The 20,891-nt window shown below is 43.5% G+C and overlaps 1 protein-coding gene across 1 annotated transcript; it reads right to left on the reverse strand.

Annotated features, from left to right (window-relative positions):
* Positions 1-1,044: 1,044 nt before the first annotated feature.
* LGALS3 (galectin 3) lies at positions 1,045-19,788 on the reverse strand. The gene is made up of 6 exons (XM_068965530.1): positions 19,732-19,788; positions 12,203-12,224; positions 10,395-10,742; positions 6,461-6,549; positions 2,966-3,131; positions 1,045-1,518 (listed from the first exon to the last, which is right to left on the reverse strand). The coding sequence occupies exons 2-6, from the start codon at positions 12,218-12,220 to the stop codon at positions 1,363-1,365; spliced, it is 777 nt and encodes a 258-aa protein (XP_068821631.1). The 5' UTR covers positions 12,221-12,224; positions 19,732-19,788; the 3' UTR covers positions 1,045-1,362.
* Between the last annotated feature and the right edge of the window lie 1,103 nt (positions 19,789-20,891).

Here is a 20,891-nt window from a genome sequence, read left to right on the forward strand (position 1 = left end):
AATATCTGTTCACAGTTCATTCTGGCATCCTTGGTGTCAACATCTCTAACGCTGGGTGCTTGGGGGTGATAAGATATGCTGCTAGTGGTAATCAGAGCTATGTCCTTCCCTTTAGTTTGGTTAGGCCAATTAATGCCACATCTCCATCTGCATCTTATTTGGGATTTACTTAATCAGGATTCCCTGTTTTACCTGGGATTATACCTGGGTAAAACCAGGACTGTTAGGTAGCAGGGAATGAGTCAGGTAGGCAGCTGTCATTATGCCCTACAACTAGATGGAGTGTCCTTGGGCTACTGGATTCTAGAATTATGAGGTATGAAGAAAACCTTTAAAGACAAAATGAAAGAAAACGGGGTAGAACCAGAGCTTTTCCAAAAATGAAAAAAGAAATGAGATGAAGTAAAAATATGAAGGCCTGTCCCCCTCTTGACAGCTCTAAAGGATCATCCCAGCTCAGAATCCCTGTAGGGTAGACTGAGGCGTGGATGCTCCACTTCTCTCTCTGCCCAGTCATGTACTTTCTTGCCTTCACAGCTGTTGAGAGAAAGGGCATATACTCCCTCATAAACCTCCTGCATTCTGATCTCTGCAGGAGATCATGGTTGAGAAGTGGTACTGTAGAAACAGTAACAGATCAAATAATATTTTGGTTTTCTATAAAATGAAGTGGTCTGAGCATATCCTGGTTTTGAAATTATATTAATCTTTGACCTTCCTGGTAATGAAGAAGGGCAGAAAGGCATGGTTGATAGAGTATTGACAATGGGATTTTCAAATAAAAACCTACTTTTTTCCTTCTACAAATCCGGTGATTTCATAAAACCAAAAGAACCCAGAGGAAGATTGATGTTGGTATAAATTAATGATTTGAAACCGTGAAGTATAGTTTAGAGAGATAAAATAGTTAAAAGAAGTCCAAAAGGTTATATGTATGTAAATTTAGCTTTTATTTCTTGAATATGTTTCCTTAAGTAAGACAATAGAAGAATGATTTTTTTGTAGTATCCATTGGTTTTTACCAAACTCTAGAAGAGAGAGGTTAATTTTGTGGTAGTATTTACTCCTGATTTCTTTTTGAAAATATAGTTTCAAATATTGAAAACTGGGAGACTCTAATGCAGTATTAACATTGCCACATATTTCTTTTTCCTTTAAGTCCATTGTGTATTATCAACAATAAGTTGCCCCAATTAAATTACATATAAAGACAAGTAACTCTTAGAATATTTATTAAATCAGTGATTTATAAGAAGGACATTGATGAATAAAGGTAAAATTTTTCACTCAACATGAAACCTTTAAATGTGTAAGGTTTACGTTCAAATTCATTTCTTTACAAAAGTATCTGCCCATTTAAGATTACAGCATAGTGTGCGAAGCACTGGTGAGAGTTATGTCACCAGAAATTGCCAGCGTGCTGATTTCCCCCAAATTTTTCACCCGATGATTGTACTGCAACAAGTGAGCATCATTGACTGCAACCTTGAAAAGGTCAGGTTCAACCAGCACTTGTATCTGAAATGGCACATACACAAAACTGTTAGAAATGCCCATTCCTTTTAAAACCAGTCTGGCCTAACCTCAGGGTGTCTAAAATTTCATCTTTCTGATCACTTGTAGAACTAATTAAAGTCAGAAAAGGTAACTTTCCAGAAAAAAATAAATTCCAAATTATTCAAAGATTTAAATGGAACAAAATGATAAATTGTTAAAAGGATATATAATTGAAGCCACAGAGAAAAAGATTAATCATTCCTCTACATAAAAACTTAAAGCTTTTGTATGGTCTCAAACACTGAAAGTAAAAATAAAAATAAATGCTAAAGTAGGAGTTCTCTGTTTAGAGAAGTGAATGTTATGAAGATGGATAATAACCAGTTTTGGCAAGAGTAAGAGAAACAAATCTCGCAGTAGTTAGAGGATGTGTTAATTCTAACATCATTTTGGAAGCAGCACTTCGGCATTATCTTCATCTAAATTTTAAACATATATATTTTTTGAGTAAAATTACTCTTCTAGGAAGCAAAGATGTATTAGGATAGTTATCACAGTATTTTTGTAAAATAAATAAAGCTTTCCAGGTTTTATCCAGGTTTGTAATATTTCCATACTCCAATTTTGCATCAGTAGGGTACTGGTTGAATTACTGCATATCTAAACAATGAAGTATTAGGTGACAATGTTCTGAGAAGGAAAGATGTCCACCAAATGTAGAATATAGACCCTGTCAGTCCCTGCCCCTGAGGAGCTGATGGTCTAGCTGTTTTATTGCCCACTGTATAGTCAACCCTAACCCAACATTGTGGACCTAGTATTTGTTGAAGCCATGCTTAAAAATAAAAAATGTGTTGCTTGTCATAAGAAAACACTGGAAAGAGAACTCAGGTTGTAACCTTTGTGAGGATGGGGGAGGGGTAAAGGATGGAGGACTTTTTAGTAAAAAAAAAAAATTCGTAAATTTTTCTTTTCATAAACAAGCATGAATTAATTTTAGAGTTTAAAAAATTTAGTTTTGATTGCCATGCTAACCATGCTGTTTTAAGGAATTAAATCTCAGCCCAACCATATCATAAAGACTTTCTAGGAGACTTCCCTGGCAAGTAGTTAAGACTCCTTGCTTCCACTGCAGGGGAAGCAGATTTGCCCCACAGGCCTCATATTACAGCCAAAAAAAGAGAGATTTTCTGCCTTTTAAATTAAAGATGCTATGTTTCTCATTTCCAGAAAATCAGTTGAGGGTTGACTAAACTCAGAGGGCTGGTAACAGGGACAATGGTGAGGTAGCTAAATGGAGTTGAGGAATGTGCCACTATGTCTGAGACCATTCCTCTGGGATGGGGAGCAGGTGTACTGGTTAGGTGTCCCAGGACAACTGATGAAAATTAATTTCCAGTGTGTTGTGGTTTAAGCTTGATTCCCTGTGAGAAATATACATTATCAATATATAATAGCAGTAACTTACTTTGAAAGGTTTACCACTTTCAAATGGGAAAAACATTTGTCTTTCTTCCTTTCCCCAGTTATTATTCAGCTTTGAATTACAAACAATGACTCTCGTGTTGTTCTCATTGAAGCGTGGGTTAAAGTGGAAGGCGACATCATTCCCTCTCTTGAAATCTAAAGCAAGTCTGTTTTAAGTCAAAAGTCAGAGTTAGTAAAATGATTCGAGTTGTACATTTGTATCAAGTGAAGAACATACACTTTTCTAAAGAGCAAATCATTTATAAAGTACAGGACAATTTTCTAAACAGAAAGCAAATAAACCATAGAATGGGGTCAAACTGGAAAGTATACTGGGCCAAGTACAGTATTTCTGCCTCGTGCATGGGATGTGTGTTCCAAGACCCCCAGTGGATAGCTGAAACCATGAATAGTATTGAACCAAATTATCTGTCCAACTATACACATAAACTTTTTCCTATACGTACATATAATAAAGTTTAATTTATAAATTAGGTACAGTAAGAGATTAACAACTAATAAAATAGAAAAACTATAGCAATATATTGTAAAAGTCATGGTCTCTCTCTCAAAATATTGTATATATTTAATACCTTTCCCATCTGAACTAAACATTTATGCACTGGGGCCATAACTTCTACAGTTTGAGGTATGACCAAAAAAAAAAAAAAAGTTTCTTTTTCCTTTCTCACAGTTTCATGGACAAAAGATTTGTACTTACTGTGGATCTTAGCAACCTCAGTGTATAATTGTTTTCTTTCCTTATTAAATCGAGTACTGTCCCCTTTTCACTTCGAGAGAGCCCTTTACAGCTTCTCTTTGGCATATGTGAATTGCCAGCATCACTACTCTTGCTTTTGGGCCATTCTTAGGTAAAATAGGGTTCTGTGGACACAAGCACCAGGGTACCATGGCAGTGGATCTGATACCTGATAGACCAGACATGCAGCAGAAAGGGGTGGTTTCACAGCCTGGGCAGGATGGGGCTGGACAGCATGAGATTTCACCATGCTGTGTACAGTGTTGGCAACTTAAAACTTATGAATTGTTTACTTCTGGAATTTTCCACTTAATATTTTCAGACTGTGATTGACCTTGGGTAACTGAAACTGTGGAAAGCAAAACCTCCGATAAGGAGCACTACTGTATTCGACATACTACCACAGTATCCCACAGTAAACGACAGTATGTGTTGAGTTTTTAGCCTTGTTGTCTGGTTATATCCTATTTACCTGTATTTCCCTTTTTACTATCTCTGCATATAAACATGGTCAAGGTTTCTTTGCAGAGGTTTGGGGCCACCTTGAGGGCACTTTATACCTGACATTATGGGAATATGCCTACCTCTTTCCTGCCCTGACAGGTTAGTTTCAATCCCTATTAAAAGTAAACCAGTCACATAAAGTGCTATCAAATCCCTAGCTTCCTCATAGTTAACTGGAAAACCTAGTCCTAAAACAGCAAGAATGATATAACATAGTTAATGTTCAATATCCTGTTGCTGAGTTGTAAAGTCATAATAATAAATGTGTTAAAACATTCTGTGATGTGAAGTGGAATTAATGGAAGTGCTGGATAAACTTTCTACCCTGATCTCTCTCCTTGGATGTTAATACAAACACAAGTTCTCTGGCTGTTAAAGCATTACCCTCTCCACACGGTTTCTCAAAAGTGTGCTCCCCAGAGCACTAATATCAGAAGCAGCTGGTTCTGTTAAAACAGCTCTTGTTTTAAAGCAAGGTCTGCATTCTAGACCTATTAACAATGATCCTTAGGGTTTTTTCATTCACCCAGTAACATACATACAACCATCAATGATTAAATTCACAGGAAAAGAACCAATATAGTCAAATGGCAATAGAACTTATATTTGATGGGCAACGCTTGTATTTTCTCAGCAGTGAAAAGGTAATTGTCATCTCTACCACTTCAAGGATTTTTTTTCTTTCATGTGATTCCTCACATAGATTTTGCAGCTCAAAGCAATACATTTCTCAGTTTACTACCACTTTAATCATTTCAACCAAAATTGGTTGTAACCTGCCACAGTCTCTAACCTTCCTAGTGGTGATGGTGGTGGTGGTTTAGTTCCTAAGTCGTGTTAGGCTCTTTGTGACCCCATGCACTGTAGCCTGCCAGGCTCCTCTGTCCATGGAATTTCCCAGGCAAGAATACTGAAGTAGATAGCCATTTCCTCCTCCAGGGGATCTTCCTGACTCAGGATTAGAACCCATGTCTCCTGCTTGGCAGGGAGATTCTTTACCACTGAGCCACCTGGGAAGCCCAACCTTTCTAGTGTGATAGTCCTAAGTAAAGCAAAGATGCCATTGTGGTTCTGCTTAACAGCAGCTGCCTCAGGAGAGCAGATATTACCTAATCATGAGTGCTGCCTGCACAGGATCAGGGCTCTGGGTCCTGTGTTATTTTGGGAGGCAAGGTGGATGAGGATATAGGCAGAAGATATATTGAGTATATGTTTTATAACTTGCTGTGAGACCAGTTTTTACTGTGTAGGGAAGTACTGTGCTGAAAGAAGCTGTCTAGGCTGTGTGGAAGGAAGAGCTAGCTTAAGATAGTGACTACCACGTAGAACCAGAGAAGGCTGGCTGGAGGTGGAGTGAACTGGTTGGCTGAATGTAAAATGATCTGATCAGAACCTGTCCACCTCCTGGTAACAGGAGGTTGCTCCCGCTGATTCACCAGGATCAAAGTGACAGGTACTCACAGAGGCTGTTTACAGAATTAAATAAACCTGTGTACACAGCTTGAATTTGTACCTTTTGTGTATTGTCTATAGACAAGACCCAGAAACAGATTAATTAATGGCTATAGGAGCTTTAATGGTACCACCAACCTCAAGGACAGACATACTGAACAGTTTCAGGATATATGTAAATATAACCAGTGGTGATAACCAGAGTCCGGTGTTCCAAGGTAGCTGTAAATCAGCACGGATTTTCCAAAGTGAACTCAAAATCTTAGCCCCTTCTAGTTCACCTCAACCAAAGCAGTACCAATGGTGAAGACTGATTTATTTTGACAAATTACTTTGTCAAGTTAAAACTTTAACTTGTAAAGTTTTTTCAAACCTTTTAAGTAAATAGTGTCTACTCAGATCACTGGGGTTCCCCGTCTTGTCACTTGTCATCTGTAGACCAGGCCAACAGTATGAACATGGAAAAGGCAACCAAGCTCACAAATCTGAGAGTGTATCATGACCTTCACAGCTCCAGGGAGATTGTACCAATATGAGGACAGGAGATACAATATTTAAGCTCTCAGATCAACTAGGCATCTTTTTCTTTTTGACCCAAGACTTAGCAAGGGATTTGTCCTCTTGCTGAGACTGTGTATTGATTTATGGGAAAATCACAAATTATGGTATAGCCAAGATTCTAAATGTAATTTTTTAAATTCCATTAAAATTTAAAACAGATCACCCTTTATTCCAAAATCAATCAATCAATATGTTAGACTTGCTAATTTTGCTCTTTACCTGTTCGCATTGGGCTTTACTGTACCCAGGATTGTTATCAGCATGCGAGGCATGATTCCTCCAGGAAAAGGCAGGTCATAAGGCACATTCTGGGAATAAAAAAATGCGTATATATCAAGAAAGAGTCATGTTCTGGGGGAGTTTCCTGGCAGCCCAGTGGTTAAGATGCTGTGCTTTTGCTGCAGGGGGTGTGAGTTCACCCTAGTTCATCCGTCGGTGAACTAAGATCCCACATGCCATGCAGCTACCCAACCCCCCCCCAAAAAAAAAAGAGTCATGTTTTCTTGAGGGAAGAAAGAAAAAGACATTGCTAGAGTTCAACCACTATTAATATATGTGAATAACATGTAACCCTACTTTAAACCATCTTTTCAGACTCTCAGGCCACCTTGTCCAGGGTCTGAAGAGAGATGGCTCCCTACACAACTACAACAATCAAGAGAAAGACCATCAGTTAATTAGTGCCAAAGACAATATGTTCCCTTCTGGAGACTGTATCTCATGATAAGGGCCATCCTAATCCATAATTCATCCATGGAGCCTGTTTTTTGGAAAGGCTTAAGCTAGACCTTGCAATCAACATTAACATATCTGTGCCACTCTTAAGATCCTTGTCATATGACATGTTCGTCCTGGTGGTTCTGCTCCCTGCAGGCAAACACTGTCACCTTCTAGGCCTCTGAGGTGTTCTTCTGTTTAATTCACACAGGCCCTGTGTGGTGCTTTAAAGGTGGCAGGTACTCAATGTTTGTCGAATGGGAACTTTCCAGTTAATACCTTCCCCAGTTCATTCAACAAATATTTACTGACCGTCTGTGTTCAAGGTGTTATAAATATTTCCACTGCTCTATCTTGGCTTCTTCTCTTTTTCCTTTAAGATTGTCTCCCCCTGGGTTCAACCATTGCCCAAGTCTTTTTCTCTCTAGCTCTGATCTGATCTGTATTAGTCCTGTGCTTCTTCCCATCTGGCTTTGCTCCTGGTGCCACAAATCCAACCAGTGTGAACTGCAGTGGTCTCCCCTGCCTCTCCCCGATCTGATCCCCTTCCTGAGTTCCTGGTTTGGGCTGACCCTTGGCTGACATTCTCCCTGTCCAGCCTTGAAAAGCCAGTCATTTCTTGACTCTTTGTTGTTGGTGTTTAGTCACGAAGTCATGTCTGACTCTTTGACGACCCCAAGGACTGTAACCTGCCATGCTCCTCTCTCCATGGGATTTCCTAGGCAAGAATACTGGAGTAGATTACCATTTCCTCCTCCAGGGGATCTTCCCCACCCAGGGATCAAACCTGTGTCTCCTGAATTGGCAGGCGGATTCTTTGCCACTGTTAAAGTGCTATACTCAACATGTCAGAAAATTTGGAAAAGTAAGCAATGACCACAGGACTGGAAAAGGAAAGTTTTCATCCCAATTCCAAAGAAAGGTAATGTCAAAGAATGTTCAAACTACCATACAGTTGTACTCTTTTCAAATGCTAGCAAGGAAATGCGCAAAATCCTTCAAGCTGGACTTCAACAGTATGTGAACTAAGAACTTCCAGATGTACAAGCTGAATTTAGAAAAGAGGAACAAGAAATCAAATTGCCAACGTCCGTGAATCACAGAAAACGCAAGAGAATTCCAGAAAAATGTCCACTTCTGCTTCATTTGACTACGTGAAAGCTTTTGACTGGATCACAACAAACTGTGGAAAATTCTTAAAGAGATGGGAATACCAGGCCACCTTACCTGCCTTCTGAGCAATCTGCATTTAGGTCAAGAAGCAACAGTTAGAACTGGACATGGAACAATGAACTGGTTCAAAATTGCAAGAGGAGTATGTCAACGCTGCATATTGTGACCCTGCTTATTTAACTTCTGTGCAGAGCACATCATGTGACATGCTGGACTGAATGAAGATTGTTGGGAGAAATATCACTGGCTTACCCGGTGGTGCAGAGGTTAAAGCGTATGCCTGCAATATGAGAGAACTGGGTTCGATCCCTGGGTCAGGAAGATCCCCTGGAGAAGGAAATGGCAACCCACTCCAGTATTCTTGCCTGGAGAATCCCATGGACGGAGGAGCTTGGTGGGCTACAGTCCACGGGTTGCAAAGAGTTGGACATGACTGAGCAACTTCACTTTCACTTCACTTCACTCAGATATACAGATGATACCACTCTAATGGCGGAGAGTGAAGAGGAACTAAAGAGCCTCTTGATAAGGATGAGAGAGGAGAGTGAAAAAGCTGGCTAAAACTCAACAATCAACTGGCAGATTTTATTATCTTGGACTGCAAAATCACTGCAGATAGTGACTGCAGTCACAAAATCAGAAGACTCTTGCTCTTTGGAAGAAAAGCTATTTAAGAGTAGAGACATCACTTTGATTCCAAAGGTCTGTATAGTCAAAGCTGTGGTTTTTGCAGCAGTCATATACGAATGTGAGAGTTGGACCATAAAGAAAGCTGAGCACCAAAGAATTGATGCTTTTGAATTTTTGGTGCTGGAGAAGACTCTTGAGAGTCTCTTGGACAGCAAGGAGACCAAACCAGTCAATCCTAAAGGAAATCAACCCTAAATATTCATTGGAAGGACTGTAGCTGAAGCTGACATTCCAATATTTTGGCCACCTGATGTGAAGAGCCTACTCATTAGAAAAGACCCTGATGCTGGGAAAGATTGAGGGCAGGCGGAGAAGAGGGCAACAAGGGATGAGATGGTTGGATGGCATCAACAACTTGATGAACATGAGTTTGAGAAAACCCCAAGGGGTAGGGAAGGACAGGGAAGCCTGGTGTGGTGCAGTCCATGGGGTCACAGAGTCAGACTCGACTTAGTGACTGAACAAAAACAAGACTTAACCACTAGATTCCGGGGTTCCTCCTCTTCAATCTCTTTCCCACTGCCTCTTCCTTCCAGAATTTCCATTTTCCTGTCTAAACTGACTACCTGTGTGTGGTCCAGGTCCTGCGCATCGCCTCTCATGCACCTAATGCTGTCTCTCTGCTCTCCTCTAAGCCGACCAATAAGCAGAGCAAATACTCCCTGTGCCATCACACTCCTGAAAGGGGCTGATCTCACACTGCTATTGAACTCTTTTCTCATATATGTATCTTTTCTCACAGCTAGACTGTTTGGAGATGTGTCTGGAGCCCCCAGAGTTGGGTTTTATGGTTAGAATTCATTTATTAAAATGAGTTTTAGTATAAATGAAAATTCAACCCTTAGATCACAAAATTATCTTTAGAAGGTTTTTAAAAACCAGATTACTGTGGTTGCCCCAAATTCCCCCTCTATGACCATGGGAAGGTTGTATAATCCTTTATTACCCTATTTCCTTATTTGTAAAGTGGCGATAATAATAGTATCTTACAGGGTGCTTATGGAGTTGAATGAGAGCATCCATGTATAAGCACACAGCTGGCACATGTTATATATTCAGTGTTTATCAGTAATAATGACAACCATTACTATGATCTTGATTTATATTAAAGCTGCTTTACAGATGCCTTCAAAACATATATTGGCTTCTCTTTAAACTAACAGTACATATACTAAACACCGGAAACTAATTTTTCTATTGAACCAACATACACTGTGCCTGGTCCTTGCAAAATGGCTCTAAGCAGTGAGTTTCAAGCTTCAGGTCTCCCGAAGCCCTCTGCAGGTCACCAGTGCCCAGCGCCAGCTTCCAGTCAGAGCACTACAAAGTGCTGACACTACTGCTCCAGACAATTACCATTTTCTTTCTTTTTTAAATATTTATTTATTTGGCTGTGCTGGGTCTTAGTTGTGGCATGTGGGATCTAGTTCCCTGATCAGGGGTCAAACTCAGGCCCCCTGCACTGGGAGCATGGAGTCTTAGCCACTGGACTGCTAGGGAAGTCCCAGCCGTGTTCTTTATTAACTTGGTCCCGAGCACACTGAAGTTTACTAAATGACTCACTCCATCTTACCAGGGGTCCAGAAGGGATGCCATAGGGGCTGGCAGCAGGGTAGGCAGGAGGTGGGTAGGCCCCAGGTCCGGGGTAGGCACTTGGTGCAGTTGGTCCAGGATAAGCAGGTGCTGTTGGGCCAGGGTAGGCCCCAGGAGGTCCCTGTCCAGGGTAGGGGCCAGGAGGTCCTTGTCCAGGGTAGGGGCCAGGAGGTCCTTGTCCAGGGTAGGGGCCAGGAGGTCCTTGTCCAGGGTAGGCCCCAGGATAGGCTGCTCCTGGGTAGCCTCCTGCCCCAGCAGGCTGGTTTCCCCATGAACCAGGCCAACCTTGGGGGTTTGGTTTTCCAGACCCAGCTAAGGCATCATTAAGCTGGAAAAAAAGACATTTAAAAAATTATAGGATGAAGAACAATCACAACAGAATTTTCAGGAATATGTGATCTAAGAATTAGAGGGATGTGGTGAAGATACGAAATTCACATCAATAAAGTTTTTCCAACCTTTTAGTTTTGAGTTCCTAAGACTAAAATTTGACTATGGTATTATACATGCTTTATCACTTTACTCTTGCCTCCCATCATCTCAGATCACTGAGGGTTGCCTTTTTGTAATCTGCATTCTCTATGTAAAAGCACATACTTTCTAACTGACATGGAAAAAAAAAAGTCACCAAACTCAGTATACTCTTGGGCTGCAAAACCTGCCACCAAGCTGGCCCTGGTTGTGTTGGCCTTCCCTTTGCGGGATGTCTACTGCACTTTGGGTACGCCAGGTAAGTTACCACTTAGTGGCATCCAGGCTAGTACCAGAGAGGCTGCCTTGTACACAGGGAGAAGCCTGCGATATGGAGTCAGAAGACTTGGTTTAAAATTCAGTCCCATCCATCAAGAAATCCAGTGTTATCGATCAAGAGCTCCAGAGTTTCAGAGCTATCGTGTCGCCTGTATAGGACTTAGTGTCTTTGCTTGTAAAATGGGGATAATGACCTATTTCACATGATCGTTGTGACAAACAAGTGAGGCCGCATTTGGAACGGCTCTTTACAGGCTGCGAGACTCTGTGCCGGTGTTGGATTGTGTCCTTTCTCTCCAGGAAGAGACTGTTTTCTCCCTGCCTGTTTTCTAGTGTTTAGCACGCTGCCAGGTGGCACATGGAAGATGCCCAGTAAAGACTTCTCCATTGACTGAATATGATCTGCCAGGATTGTCTTTGATGCATCGGGAACACAACCCTAGACCTGGTGTTGGGGCAACACAGTGAGGCTGTGAAGGGAGCCCATGTGGCCTGGGGGAGGGGGAGAGAGAAACAGAGGGCTCCGTGATGATGGAAAGCAAACTGGATTTAGAAAACAAACCTGAGCAGAGCTCGTGGCTCTAGGTGACGTGTCATTCAATTAGGGAATTGGGGAATACATAAGCATACTAATAGGAATTCGTTTTGGCTGCTTCTTACTCCAGCATTTGGGAAGGGAGAAGGAGTTGAGGGCACTTTAGGGTTAAAAAAAATCAGGTTGCTCAGAATGAACCACACTGCCCTTTGCTCAGTTGGCTTCTCAGCTCCTGCCAGCAGAATCCACCAGCTTCTGTCCTAGGCCTTTGGTAAAGGGGTTACTGTTAGTGAGGCCTCTCTCTGCCTGGCTTTCTTCCCAAACCTGTTGCTGCAAAAACAAGACTCCACCTAACAAGCCCTCATTGGACAGATGAGGCCAGAGGAAGCCACGTGGTGGGAGAGTTAAACAGGAAATTTGAGCAGTTAAAAAACAAACAAAAAACCCTCATCGGGCATGAATGTATATATATTAAGGTAGGAAAACAGACATAAAACACTTACCGAAAAACCGTCTGCCATTTTCCTGAAAGGAGGAAAAAAAACAGGGGTTATCATTTGATCCTAAAAAGATTTCACTGGTTTCTGTGTGAATATCACAAACAGCTCATTGTGCAGGTCAAGTCAATGTACAGGCATTCTCTTAACACAAACAAGTCTGTTCTCCAAATATGCCAAAATCAATGGTGGGGAACCACAAAAATGTCTCAAAGGGTGAGGATGCTCTCCACCTGAATCACCAGGCCCTATTTAACTTGTAGCTGAACTCTAATCACACTCTCTTGTGGCTGAATCCTGGAAGTAACAGGCTATACAGCACAAGTGGGAGAGCAGGAAGTGCAATACTCTGCCGTTTCCTAGGTAACAAATGTAAACGGTCCTGGTTTGTCTTTGGTTCTCCTTCACCTTCCTTCCTGTGCTCTTTTTTTCCACCACCTCATAAAAAGTGTTCATCAGATGAATCTTGCCCACCTCTCCTCCGGTTCTCACTGATAGCACCACACCCTCTTCTGGGTTTTAGGAGGAGGCCGTTGGTTCTTCCTCTTAGTGTTTGAAAGATAGTCTCTGCCTTGCCCGCCCCACTGCCCAAGACATAGCTGCTGCTGCAGACTTATTTCTTTATTTGCACAAATGTGTGCCTGTTCTGTGCCAGGCACTGGGCAGGCTCAGGTCTGGGTTTGCAGACGGAATTGGCTAAGATATATCATCAAAGGGTCCAGAGGCCAGAAAGGGTCACAAGTAATGGGTGCTGTGAGCCAGACTATGTGCTACGAGAAGTCACAACTGGAAAGATGACTTCCAACAGGGACAGTGTTGAGCTAAACCTTGAAAGGAAGGTGAGACTGGGGATATGAAGCAATAGCAAAGAAAGGCGACCACAAGATGTACTTTTTTTAAAAAAAGGTGTTTGTTATTCCAAATGAAAATATCTGGCAGTATAACAAACCAAGGTTTTTTAAAAAAAAGACAATTTGGAGGAAAATATTTTGGGGTAGGATGCTACCAAAGAGGGTTGGCCTTGCCCAAAGCTGCCTCAGTGGGTGGCCATGAGACCATCACTCCTGCTTCTCTGGCTCCTCCCTCAGTGCCAGTTCCCAACAGACAAGATGTTCTACACTTGCTCCCGGAGCTGGTGCTCTGGCGGTGAGGAGAGGAGGGCAGCTTGGGACTCCTCAGGCCTGGGTTATTTTCTCGGCCCAGAATCACCTGTGCTATGGTCAAAGTTACCTGGATCTTCAGGAATCAGAATCTTTTTCCTTAAGCTGTCTACACGTGTGTGCTGAGTCACTTCAGTCATGTCGGACTGTTTGCTACCCTATGGACCCATAGCCCACCAGGCTCTTCTGTCCATAGGATTCTCTAGGCAAGAAAACAAGTGGGTTGCCAAGCTCTCCTCCAGGGGACCTTCCTGAGCCAGGGATCAAACCCACATCTCTTACATCTCCTGCACTGGCTGGTGTGTTGTTTACCACCAGTACCACCTGGGAAGCCGTAAGTTGCCTACTTGTTGAAGTTATTCAGTTATTCTAAGAAATGATCCATTAAGTGGCGGCTACTTGATAGGTCCTAAAAATACAAAATACTAGACTTTTTGGTAAAACAAAAGCAGACAAAACGTCCTCCTAGAACTTACTGTATGCTTCATTTATATACCAGATATTTTATCTTACTCTGCTGTTACTTATAATACAGTTCAATATGACCTTCCGTTAATTTTTTATTTTTGCACACCTCTTTTCAAATCTGGACATTCTTAAACATATTTGGATATACTCAGGTTATCACTGTGCCCATCTTCCAATTTGGAAACTGCAGGTGATCTAATTGGGAAGTCACAGTGACTCTCCCAGGGCTTGTTTCACTGTGTTTAGTATATAATATTCGACTCTTTAATGCAAAAGTCGGTGCTCCTCTGTACTTCCTTCCCCAAAAGACTGCCACTGCCTAGAGAAGTGTGCTGCTACCACAGGAGGAACTTAAGAGTTGTTACAGGGACTTCCCTGGCCATCCAGTGGTTAAGACTTCCCCTTCCAATGCGGGGGGAGCAGGTCTGATCCCTGGTTGGGGAACTAAGATCTCACATGCCTGGTGGCCAAAAAACCAAAACATAAAATAATATTGTAACAAATTCAATAAAGATTTTAAAAACAGCTTAAAGAGTTCTTACAGAAAAGGGAAAGAAAGGACATTTCTTTCTCTTTTTTTTTGGCTATACCATGAGGCATGTGGGAACTTAGTTCCCTGACCAGGGATGGAACTCGTACCCCGTGCAGTGGAAGCACGGAGTCTTAACCACTGGACTGCCCGTGAAGTCCTTTGAAAGGATATTTCTTAAGTCAAGAAATAAAGCTTCTCACTTTGGACGCCAGAAAGAAACAATTTTGGACTGCACAGTAGGCAGAAAGTTTAGTTCCTTTGATTACACAAATTCTTCCATTCCTGAGCAACATAGCAATGACTTAGCAATAACTTTGCAAGTGTTTTGACTTCTTTTATCCCCATTGTGCTGGGGCTTATCGCTGACCTCAGCACCACTGACATTTCAGGTGGGATTCTTCGTAGGGAGGGGCCCTTCTGTGCGTCCCTGGCTTCAACACACAAGCTGACAGCAGCCCCCCCGCCCCCCGGCCCCTGCACTGTGATAACCTAGAATGTCTTAACATGTTTTGAAATAACCCTGGGGAAGCAAGAGGAGGGCAAAACTGTGCCTGGTTTGAGAACCACTGGCCTGAGCTAATGAGAATATGTATCCTCACATAAAAGTACCCATTCAGGTCAATAAAAAACAGAAAGGTAGTTTCAGTTGTTACAACTAGCTAAAGCTGTACCACTGGCCTCATAAAGGGTCATGAATATGTGTGCTTAGTCCCTCAGTCATGTCCAACTCTTTGTGACCCCATGGACCGTAGCCCACCAGGCTCTTCTGTCCATCCATGGGGATTCTCCAGGCAAGAATACTGGAGTGGGCTGCCACTCGCGCTCCTCCAGGGGACCTTCCCAACCCAGGGATCAAACCCAGGTCTCCCACGTTACAGGCTGAGCCACCAGGGAAGCCCATCTATGAATATAAACCCAATTAAACTTAGATATGTTTAAAGGCTGATCACAACCAGAAACTCAGGCCAAGACAGCTAGCCCCAAATGTAACATTTATTCTTTTCCAAGTCTCTGTTCAAACATACTCAGTTTATTTTGGATTGGAGTGGAGTGGGTTGCGTTCTCCCTCTCCAGTGGGTCTTTTGACCCAGGGATCAAACCTGGGTCTCCTGTATTACAGGCAGATCCTTTACCATCTGAGCCACCTGGGAAGCCCCCTTTTCCAACTAGACCAAAACAACTGGAGAAACAACGCAGATTCCACTGTTTCTGCTGTGTTTCATGTAACAGCAAGCATGACAGTTTGGATTGTGCTCTGACACATTAGAAGCCCATTAGAATAATGACACCCTGTATTTGTGTGATGTTTTCAGTTTATAAAGCACTTTCACATACCTTTCTTATTTTGATTCTGATAATAATCTTATGAGATTGACAGGGAAAAGTTAATATCCTTACTTCAAAGGTGAGGAAACTGAGTCTCAGAGAGTTAACATGGTGGCCCATTCTGCCATTGGCAGGCAGGGACCTGAGTCCAAACATCCTGACTCCTAATTCTGACTGATTTTATACTAGTAGCAAACCTCACACTGACATTTTAAAGTATAGTCCTTCGAAAGTATTAGTTACTTCATTTAGAAATTAATTCTCTGGCTTACTCATTTGGAACTGCATAAACATGCTGAAATTGCAAACAAAAAAGTGATCACGCTTTTGTCAGAAACTAGCTGGGTGACTCATGCAGTGTGCAGTGATACTGAATACAAGGATGCCATTTTGCACAGTCACTTTGCTAATTATAACTACATTTAAACTGATAAAGCTTACTTTCCTAAAAGTTGGGTATTCATTGTTTTGATTATATCAGCTCCCAACCATCAGCTCTCTGATGGAAAGGTTTCTAACCAATGTTCTTTTTAAATCAAGGTCAGCAACCTTAGAACTTAAAAGGAGAACCAAGAAACAATTTTTAAAAATCTGTTTGGATAAACATCTTCCTACTTGCCTGGAAAATTTCTTTAGATGAGTAGCTTATATAAAGAGACAATCAAATGTGAAAAAAAAAAACTTCCCACTGTACAAATACTATAGGTATGTGAACTCTGGCATTCCCAGAATCAGAGAATTTTGAAGTCAGATAAGAAACACTACATCAAAGGCAAAAACATTTAAAAAATACGATCTGAATCCTCACATTTGGAAAAACCTACAAGAATTAGTTCAGTGTCACTTTGGAACAAGGAATTTAAACATGAGTCAGAACGCAGACCACTTTTAATCTGCTGTTAATTGCAGCTTTTGCCCTTTAATAAAGAGTTGCTATCCACAGTACTGTGTTATTCTAGACCCATGTAGCAATTAATTCAGTTGTCTGGATTCCCAGGAGGACTTATGAAATTTCTGCCCACAAAGGGCCCCAACTTTTATAAAAGCTGTAAGGGAAGTCGATCATAAACTATTTCCTCAGAACCCCAAGCACAGCCCGCACTTCTCTCCAAAGAACACAGGAGAGGCGGGCTACTTCCTGGTCTTACTGAAACATGGAACAAGGCTTGAGAAATGCTTATTTGCAAAGCCAAATTCAGAGATGCTAGTTAGGATAAAGGAAACTGGTCCTTTCCCAGGATTTCTTTTTCATCACAGTTCCTCAGCCATAAGGAAGTTAAAGTTACTTTGTACCTCTCAGTTACTGATTTTTTTTTTCCCCATATGGAAAAGCTGAGTATCAGTTAAGAGAGAACACATGATACTTAGTCAGCAGCAAACTAGAATTACTGCCCTGGCAGGTTTACCACTCAGAATTTAATGAGAAGAATTCATTCAGGCACCAGATACAAAATGTTAACTAGCTGTCCTCAGCAGAAGCCTCTGTCCCAAACTAAAAGGAAAGAGAGGCTAAGTTTTTGATCAGTTACCATGAGTCTCAGGTACAAGAAGTTTACAAGCCAACTGGTATTTTAGGTAATATAAGCACCTCAAATTTTATTATATGAATATAGATCTCTATTAGGGATACGATGTAGAGACTGACTGAAGAGAGTTCTAGGTAAACAGTATCTAAATCATAGCTGAGACCAATAACAGCCTTTTGACCTCACTAGAAGGCAATGGCAACCCACTCCAGTACTCTTGCCTGGAAAATCCCATGGGTGGAGGAGCCTGATAGGCTGCAGTCCATGGGATCGCTAAGAGTCGGACACAACTGAAGAGACTTAGCAGCAATAAGTAATGGAGAAGGCAATGGCAACCCACTCCAGTACTCTTGCCTAGAAAATCCCATGGATGGAGGAGTCCGGTAGGCTGCAGTCCATGGGGTCAAGAAGAGTCTGACATGACTGAGCGACTTCACTTTCACTTTTCAATTTCATGCATTGGAGAAGGAAATGGCAACCCACTCCAGTGTTCTTGCCTGCAGAATCCCAGGGACGGGGGAGCCTGGTGGGCTCCCGTTTATGGGGTCGCACAGAGTCAGACATGACTGAAGCGACTTAGCAGCAGCAGCAATACATAAAAAGTCTTTTTATAAAGCTCTGCTGCGTATTTGTAGCATAACAAAATATCATTGACTGAACTGAAATGAGCTGAAAGACCTTTCAACAGAGCAAGACTAGCCTCAGTTCAGTTGCTCAGTCGTGTCCAACTCTTTGCGACCGCATGAATCACAGCACGCCAGGCCTCCCTGTCCATCACCAACTCCCAGAGTTCACCCAAACTCATGTCCATTGAGTCAGTGATGCCATCCAGCCATCTCATCCTCTGTCATCCCCTTCTCCTGCCCCCAATCCCTCCCAGCATCAGAGTCTTTTCCAATGAGTCAACTCTTCGCATGAGATGGCTAAAGTATTGGAGTTTCAGCTTTAGCATCAGTCCTTCCAAAGAACACCCAGGACTGGTCTCCTTTAGAATGGACTGGTTGGATCTCCTTGCAGTCCAAGGGACTCTCAAGAGTCTTCTCCAACATCACAGTTTATTTAAAAAAATGAGCTTTTGGGGTCAATCTATCAAACAGTGCTCCTCCTCTTCTGCTTCTTATGTAACTTGGTGAGGCATCCGCCTAATATTTCTAAGCTCAAAACATTCAAGACCCATCATCAAACTTCTCCCCGGAATATGGAGAGAATGCTGATTTTAAGCAAAAGCCCCCACATGATTAATTTAGGCAGCTCCAATTTCCCATAGATTAAGAGTGAGGCACAGTCATCAAAGGGATGGATGACATGACTCTAGGGATTCAAAGACAATGTCTGAAAAGGACATTCTTGTGGGACAATGAATTTTATTATTGAACTTTTATGGAAACACAGTTTCCTAGCATGAAAGATCAACTGTGTTAACTTGGGGCAAGTGAGTCAGAATTTTGGAAGTTGGTGAAAATTTTTTCTCATGCTTTGTGCTAAGTGGTCAATTCTTATTGCCACCATTTTCTGCAGAACAAAATGAGCCTCTCTTCCATTCCTTTTCCAGAATCCTAGAAACAGACTGGGTCACTGAAGTCAAACCGTCCTCATTGTCCAGCAACCCAATTCCCAGGAGTCATTTTACAAATATTCCAGGTATCTGAAATCAGGATCGCTAAGGGCAGGGCATGAAGCCTAAGACACAACCTCAACCCCAGTGTCCCGGAGCTCCTACTCGTAGAAGCGCAGGCACATTAGTGCTTTGATTTGAGCAACTCACAATTTAGAATATGTCCTCAAACATGTTTTAAAAGCAACCCCTCCCCACCTCAACTAGGGCTCTGCACCCTCGGACGAACATTCAATTCTGCCACACCCCACACGTCCGCAGCACAGGTCTGAGATCGTTAATGCTCAAATCTGGACTGGGATATGCAAAAACTGAGGGTGTGCGGTCTTTGCCAAGCCGGGCACATGCCCACTCAGCCTTGGGGCAGCACCATTTTCTGCGGGATCAGCATCCAGAGAGCGGCTGCAGCCCCGGACTCTGTTGGCCTGTAGCAGAACACATCTCCATCCCACAGCCAAGCTGAGTCGAGGACCCGCCCACAGAGTGCCGGGGCAGTCTCCACCGCCGACGGAGGCAGGGGCACCTGGTTCCTCCCGCCCAGCTGGAGCAGGCAGCTGGGAGGATGCGCGCGCGCCCACCACACACCACGGGCCAGCCGGGGCGCGGGGCGCGAAGCCGGGGCTGAGCCTCCCAGTCGCCGCAGAAGGTGACCCTCCCGTCCGCCGCGAGGAAATGCAGGTGAGTCTTTGTAAGTCGTTGCTAACTTTCCTCGAGTCTCAGACTCCTCTCTTGAGGGCTCGAAGCCAAGGAACCTGGGCCCAGAACGCGCGGTTCCCCGGGGAAGCCAAGCCCTCGTCTCCGGCTCCCGCCCAGCCCGGCAAAGGGGGCCGCGCACCGAGCTGCGCCCGGGCGCCCTGGCCTTGCAGCAGGCGCGTCTGCACCCCCGTCCCGGCGCCCCCGCCACTTACCCGACGCCTCTGCACTGGCTCGCGCGCCGCGGGGGAGGCTCGGGCAGGGGTGGTGTGGTCCTGCCGGGGCGGTGGCCGGCTCTGCGCCTCAAATACGCCCGGCCCGGCACGCCTCTCCCGGGGCGGGGCCGCCACCCCGGCCTCCCGCCCGGCCGCCCCCGGCCTCTCCGTGCGAACTAGGCTGGGCGAGTCCTGGCCCCGCTGGATACCCGGGCGCCCAGGCGCCGCGGATCCAGGACGCAGAGGAGACGCCTGACTCAGGACAGCGGTGGGTGGGACCCGCGGCCTCCATCCCCTCAACGTCCAATCGGTCCCCTCCGCAGCCGCCAGAGGTTGGGTTCACCGCCCTCTCAATAGATTCACCTGCCAAGTCCTCAGGCCAAGATAGGGAGAGTCTGCGAAGCTTTTAGTGACAGGGAGGGTCCTGTCACGTTTTCTGAGATGCTGGGTGAGAAGCTGCATGTCTTGTTTTTATTCCCCTTCTGAACGGTGATGTGGGTACATCCTCTCAGACCAGGAGCCCTAGACTGATTTGCTGTTTGCTCCCCACTGCCTCCTCAACATCTGCCCTGTGTTTGGTAGGTCCTCAGTGAACTGGTTAAATTTGTTTAGTAAATGAATGATTAAAATAGTGAATCACTTTCTAGGAAGTCTGTTTTCTCAAAGATTGGAAAGAGTCCTGATGGAGGGGAGGGTTAAATACAAATGTACCTTTGAGAAAACCAGGAAAAAAATAAAGCTATGGCTCTCAGAAGGGCTTCGCTGGTAGCTCAGCTGGGAAAGAATGCACCTGCAATGCAGGAGGCCCCTGTTTGATTCCTGGCTGGGGAAGACTCGTGAAGAAGGGATAGGTTACCCACTCCAGTATTCTTGGGCTTCCCTGGTTGCTCAGAATAAAGTAAAAATAAAATAAAGCAAAATAAAGAATCTGCCTGCAATGCGGCAGACCTAGGTTTGATCCCTGGGTTGGGAAGATCCTCTGAAGCAGGGCATGGCAACCCACTCCAGTATTCTTGCCTGGAGAATCCCCATGGACATAGGAGACTGGGCTGCAGTCCATGTGATCACAAAGAGTCTGACCTGACTCAGCAACTAAGCACAGTACAACATGTCTCTAAGAAAGATTGTTACAACAAGTAGTGATGTTTCCAAGGGAAGTG

The sequence above is a fragment of the Capricornis sumatraensis genome, chromosome 2 (genome assembly GCF_032405125.1).
Source record: "Capricornis sumatraensis isolate serow.1 chromosome 2, serow.2, whole genome shotgun sequence".
Taxonomy (NCBI): domain Eukaryota; kingdom Metazoa; phylum Chordata; class Mammalia; order Artiodactyla; family Bovidae; genus Capricornis; species Capricornis sumatraensis.

Coding starts and splice junctions, on each gene's coding strand:
- LGALS3 (XM_068965530.1), bottom strand. Junction 6,550..10,394: donor GCATCCCTTCTGGACCCCTG/GTAAGATGGAGT, acceptor TTTTATTCCCAG/AATGTGCCTTATGACCTGCC. Junction 3,132..6,460: donor GTAAAGCCCAATGCGAACAG/GTAAAGAGCAAA, acceptor GACTTAAAACAG/ACTTGCTTTAGATTTCAAGA.